This window comes from Limulus polyphemus, unplaced genomic scaffold, assembly GCF_000517525.1.
Source record: "Limulus polyphemus unplaced genomic scaffold, Limulus_polyphemus-2.1.2 Scaffold3234, whole genome shotgun sequence".
In the NCBI taxonomy this organism is placed as follows: domain Eukaryota; kingdom Metazoa; phylum Arthropoda; class Merostomata; order Xiphosura; family Limulidae; genus Limulus; species Limulus polyphemus.
In genome coordinates, this window is record NW_013668844.1 from 89,776 (window position 1) to 95,924 (window position 6,149).

Genomic DNA, 6,149 nt, shown 5'->3' on the forward strand with positions numbered 1-6,149 from the left:
TCAACACTAAAGAACTAAACTCTATAAGTTGTGTGTGTGTATATATATATATATATTCAATAAAATAGAAAGAAACTGACAATTGTCTCTAAATATTTCCAACAATCTTTTAATTACTATTTTTTTGCTTATAAATAACTTACAGAGATGCATACACATATAATAGAAACTACAGTAATACCTATAAAACTGGCTAGTAAAAAAAAAAGAGACAATTTTCCTTAATGACAAAGAAAACAAATAAAATATATTAATGAATAAGATGCAGTCAAGATAGCATTTATTGCTTTGAGAAAAAAATTAAGACCATTACCCCTATGAAAGAATTACCATGTGGTACACAATGTAAAATATAAAAACTTAAGTTGGCTTTCTTCTTCTTTCTCAATAGTCCTGAGCATATTCATTTTTATGGTAACTGTACTACTATCTATCTTTAATTTACTTGAACTTAATTTTTAAAAATAAAACACAATTATAGAAATATCATTTTACATAGTAAAACATTTTGACTAAGATTGCATGTAATACTTACAAATTCCTTTGTGCTTTCAATGCTACCATTATTCTGACAAAAAAACAAAACACAGAATATAAAAGTAATTACGTGGCTGAAAATGTAAGCAATATCTTCAAGAACAATAATAATTATGGTGCAAATAAATTCTCTCAAGTTATATTAAATCCATGAACCTCAACAACTGTATTTGACATATTTGCAATCTTAAAATCTAACGCTTGATATTTATATAAAGATATAGTACTGTGGTGGTCAATATGTGATAATGTGTATCAGTTTTTATGGTGTACAAAAACGAGCAATAATTCATATAAATAAAGAAATGAGTTCTACTCAATTCAGAATGTTATACCTGACAAATATTCTGAGATTTACATATACAAAGCATCCATATAAATGTACACAAAAAAGTGGTTGCCTTAATAAACAACAAAAGTCAACATATATTCTGATCATATTTAAATCAAATTGTATTATATTTGAAATGTACTGTACAGAACCGAAGACTAGGTTATACTGCATACAACAAATTAAAATATTTTCAAATGCATGTAGATAATGATCCTTGTAACACCAACAGTTGTTCTGTAAACTGTGCAACAAATCTTCACACTCTTATCCAGCATGGGTAAACTGTGCAACATTTTTTCACACTCTCATCCAGTATGTAAAAAAGAGTTCACAAGATTTAGTTTTAGGGTGGACATATTCTACTGAAAAAAAAAGTTTATCCAACTTTTTGAGTGAAATTCTAGGTTTTCTAGACCTGCACACATGATACATTAATATTTCAACCTTCCCTCATAATCCTACCTAACATAAAATACTTCAGCTTAAAATAAGGTTATGAAGAACAATATAGACATTAGAACATACTTCAGATTATAGTGCTATAAAAAAGGATCTTCAAATAAGGACAATGAAACTTGATAGCACACATATAATGTTGTAATTTAATTGATAAAAGAATACTTTATATAACCAGTCATTGAGTATATTTAATTATGTATTTACTGCCAGACAGAATAACAGAGCAACTAACCAAGATTATATTAAAATATACTAAATAACTGGCAAAGCTAAATAGCATGATTTTGTATGCATGTGTAAACACTCTGATAAACAGCAGGGTGGGGTACAATTTTCCTTGGCCTTTTTCAAGTTTTGTGATGATTTTTCAATTTTCCCCAACTATTCCAGCTTCATGGCCACCCTAAGGTTCTTAAGAGGAATTTTAATTATGTTGTTTGAGTACTTTTGCAATAATTAATAAAAATTTTTAACCATAGCTCTTAATGTAAATATAAAGTTGCCTATGAAAAAACAAAGGATGTTTTTATTACAACATATGATTTTTCAACTTAAGGAATGTTAAATAATTACAAAATTGAAATTTTAAAAAATACTCTGTATGCGCTTATGTCTAAACTTTTTATGAAGGGATCAATGTTAATATTAATATCATCCTTTGAACATTTACTTCTATAAATAAATCCAAAAGATTCCTTCTTTTCAAACAAGTTTTAAGAAAAATTACAGCTAAAAATATATATATACAGTAATTTTAGCTGCTACTGAAACAATAATAAACATTCCTAGTCATATTTAAACTGAGAATTTTACAAACACTTTAATAAATATCATTCCCTACCTGGTGGATGTACCTTACAGGAGACTGTTAAAAAAATAAGAAGGCAAATTATTAATTTTTTGGTAAAACATTTTCATTTAAAACTATAACAACAATTAAATAATGTAATAAAATTATTTATAAATTAAAATACTGCTAATTAAACATGTCTTTTTCCCATACAGCTTACACCTCTATTACATGTACTCTACGGGAAGTTGTAAAATACAGATTAATGATAATAGTTTTATTATAAGGTCCAAAGAGTTTTTAAATATATGTAACTGATGTTATAACCTTATTGTATAATGTAAGAGTAACATCTTACACTTATAAGTAATCAGGCTTTTTTGCAAGAAAAACTACATGTTCAATGATTCACATGAGCAAATGAATTTGTGTGCATAAATCACACAGGTGGTTAAAGTAGTGCAGTGATGCATTATGACAGGGAAATATCAAGAAAATATTTACTCTTTAATGTCACAAATATTTGCATTATACTGGCAGACTTTAGATCAGATGAAGTTTACATATGTTCTCCTCCTTCTAAAGCTTTTTATTTGATAATCTCTGATTTTCCATAGCCTTGAAACGTTTTGAATTCGATTTTATTACCTTTGGTTGCCATGGTTTCTGTTTGCTTCACGAACAATCACAAGGAGATAAAGATCTACTACTATGCTGTTAATGTATTTTCGTAGATATTATTACATTTCTTCTTTCTTCAGAAGTATTCAAAATTGTAATGTGACATGTGACTGAATATGGCCTTTCATGTGATAAATAGCATGTGTATTTAAATTTGCAAGCACATGCAATCTCATGTATCAAATGAAAAGGACTGAATAATGTTGTAATCATCTCACAATGATCAAATTCAACAGCATAAGAAATTTATTAGTGCTCCTCAGATGGCCCTATCTGATATTTATTAACCAGTATGATAGTGATAGTCTATGAAAACACAGAAATGTTTTAATTAAAAATAAGTTCTCACAAATCGTTTTTACATTGACTAACAAATACAATGTATGCCATTAATTTTATAAGTGCCTACAACACCTTATATATAATTTCTGGCAAATTCTGACTCACACCTAACTGTTTCACATGAGCATTTCAATTTTCTGTTAAGGTTGCTGACTGTTGAGGAATACCTGCACTTTTGAAGGCACAGAATTTTTTTATAATTCAAATGAGCCACCTTTATAAGCTTTTTACCTCTTCTAACCTTTAAGTACCTGATGTGATATAACAACAAAACTATAGGCACAAATTGGTATCAAATAATTCACAGAAACATTTTGGAATATTTTAAAAACCTACTCAAACTTACCTAGTTTTTGTAGAATTTAATGTTGAAAGAACAACAAAATATGAGTTCTGCCACATTTTATAATTAATTAAAGAAAATACAACGTTTCTAAAATATCCACACTAAATATTATTAAACAGAAAATTCCAGGAGATAAAAATTTTCTTCATTCAAAATGAGTTTAAAGCAGCACATTTGACAAGATATCATTATTTGTTTTGAGCGTCTCCTTTACTACTATTTTTTATGAAGATCATTGATACTTGAAAAGAACAAACTGAAAATACAGCAGCAGAAAAAAGCTTATAAGATTTACTGTAAACAGATGAAAAAATCTTGTTTAGTTCAAAGCCTAAATCAAGTGTTATTATGAAAATTAGTTGTTCTGAGAATTATATATGATGTGAGAAGAGATGTATATATATATATATAAACACAAAAATACATTTCAGGACCAAAACTAGATGAGCTGAGGATTAGTTCTGCATATGGAATATAATTTTGTAAATTCATAACACTGAAAAATTAATTAAGTTTAAAAGTAAATTGTTGATACATGTGCAAAAAAAATTAAATCTGAGTTTTTGGAAAATAAGATAAATTAGTCTAAAAGAAAGCCTGAACTTTTAATGAAAATGTTTCTCGCTTGTCCATAACTAAATAATATTTTGATCATTTCATTATTTTACAAAGAATAATAATTCAGGATTACTATTTTCAGAAACATACAATTCAACTGAAAACAATTTGATACAAATAGTGATGATCAGGGGTTCAGTTCAGAGTTGTTTTACTTGTTTAGTAAATATTTGTAAGATATGAATTTCAATTGTATAAATTTTGGTAATTAAAAGGCATCATGGTTAATTATACTGTACCAGTAAACTTGTTATTTCTGAGATGGAAACATATTATGGAACATCACTTTTAAAAAGCAGCCTTATTATACACCCTGTGTACTCATACTTAAGAGTACAAAGATCTATATGAATCTGTTTTCATGAATAATGCAGAGAAGTCTAATGAAGACTTAAAACACATAATTATACATACTATGGTAAATTATACTTTATTAAAATGATCTTTCAGACTTGACACCTTTGAAGCTACCACATCCATCATCAATCATGCTCATTCTGATGACTATGATTATGTAATACTATTTGACACCACAATATCTACTGTAATAAGCTTCTCCAAAGAACAGTGAGGTCAATATTAGACAAACATCTTGACAGATTTTCCACAGATTCTCCATTGTACATGAATGTCGGCTTCCCTGACCAAATTTAAATAGACTAAAGGCATAAAATTCTATTGAAGCAGTTTTAAAAGAATTGACAGCTAGGTATATGGTGGAATGGAATTGCTATGATTCCTCTTTGGCCATTTTTGACACGAAAACAGTTATTAATGTTAGGGTGTAGCTAGAAGCTTGTGAACTTATGTCTGTAAACATGTATATCAAACTCAAGGTCCTGTTCATAAACTTTGTAATACCAAGATATATGCTGAGCTTCATAGCAATGACTTTTGGGGTTGAAAGGCTCTCTTTCATAACCATAGCTCTCATATTGCAGAAAAGGGTGTTGCTCCAGATAGGGTTGGGTGGATAGTTTTGGAACCTATTCCTGTCTTAAATGCTTTGTTGTTCAAATTTTTCTGTTCTCACAAATAACTCTCAGGGCTCCATCTTTCATGTACTTTGACTTTACAACATTTAAATATTTATGGATACTTCCCTTCACAAATATTGTGATTTATACATTCAGTCATTAAAGTACCTGTCACAGTATTGCATCATTGAATTGCTGTGAAGCAAATATAAATATATGAAACATTTTCCCTTCTGTGGTACTTCTTGTATCGATGCTGACATATATATTGTATTAGCATACATACAGTTCAGATAAAATGTAATTAACACTATATTTAACATAATGCATAATTACAAATATAATTTAAATTTTCTCTTTAACATTTTATGTAAAAAATATAGTCAGAAATAGAATAGAAAATAATGTATGATTTAATAAATAATCATTTTTATTTGTTTATCACATAACAAATAACTGACAGGTAGAAAGACAAGTTAAATTTCTTGTCTATGGTAAAATATGTCTCAAGTAGAAGTTTGGTAATAAGTTAAATAACAAAAAACACAGAATCGTTTTGAATAAGGTGCTATATACATATCAAATTACACAAAGTGAAAACAATTTCTGGGTATATAGTAATTCTAACTTGTTCTGTACATTTCAGTTATTTCTATAAAACATTTACAAAGATGTGTATGTGTGTGTGTTTATTGTGAAAAAGAACACACATAAAAATATTTTAGTTTTTCTGCTCCATTTGTAGAGAATACAACTTAAAACATGCACATGTTCATCATGCACGTTAAAAGTGGCAATAGAGCAATTGTCTTTGATACCTACCACAGCACCATTTTCACCTTTACTTCCATCCATTCCTGCTTTTCCCTATCAGCATGCACAATGACAAAAAAATGAAAACAAAACACAGAATTATAGTGATTTTTGCTTAGAAAAAGTGTGCATACAGAAGATAGATAGGAAAGCAACATATAAAAGAAAAATAAGTAGAAAAATGCAAAGGTGATAAAATAAAGAAATTAGACTTTTATAGAAAAATCACCTTTTAATAGATTATAGGTTAGT

At 28.1% G+C, this 6,149-nt stretch overlaps 1 protein-coding gene across 3 annotated transcripts in view; it reads right to left on the reverse strand.

The window, feature by feature from the left end:
- LOC106468953 (collagen alpha chain CG42342-like) overlaps positions 1-6,149 on the reverse strand; it is a 64,554-nt gene that overhangs the window by 28,062 nt on the left and 30,343 nt on the right. For 2 of the 3 annotated variants that reach the window (XM_022397355.1, XM_022397353.1), the window contains 3 exons: positions 5,907-5,951; positions 2,172-2,195; positions 536-568 (listed from right to left, as the gene is read on the reverse strand). In XM_022397355.1, coding sequence (XP_022253063.1) covers positions 536-568; positions 2,172-2,195; positions 5,907-5,951 — 102 coding nt within the window. The remainder of the gene's footprint in view (positions 1-535; positions 569-2,171; positions 2,196-5,906; positions 5,952-6,149) is intronic. The other variant, XM_022397354.1, reaches the window with a different exon arrangement.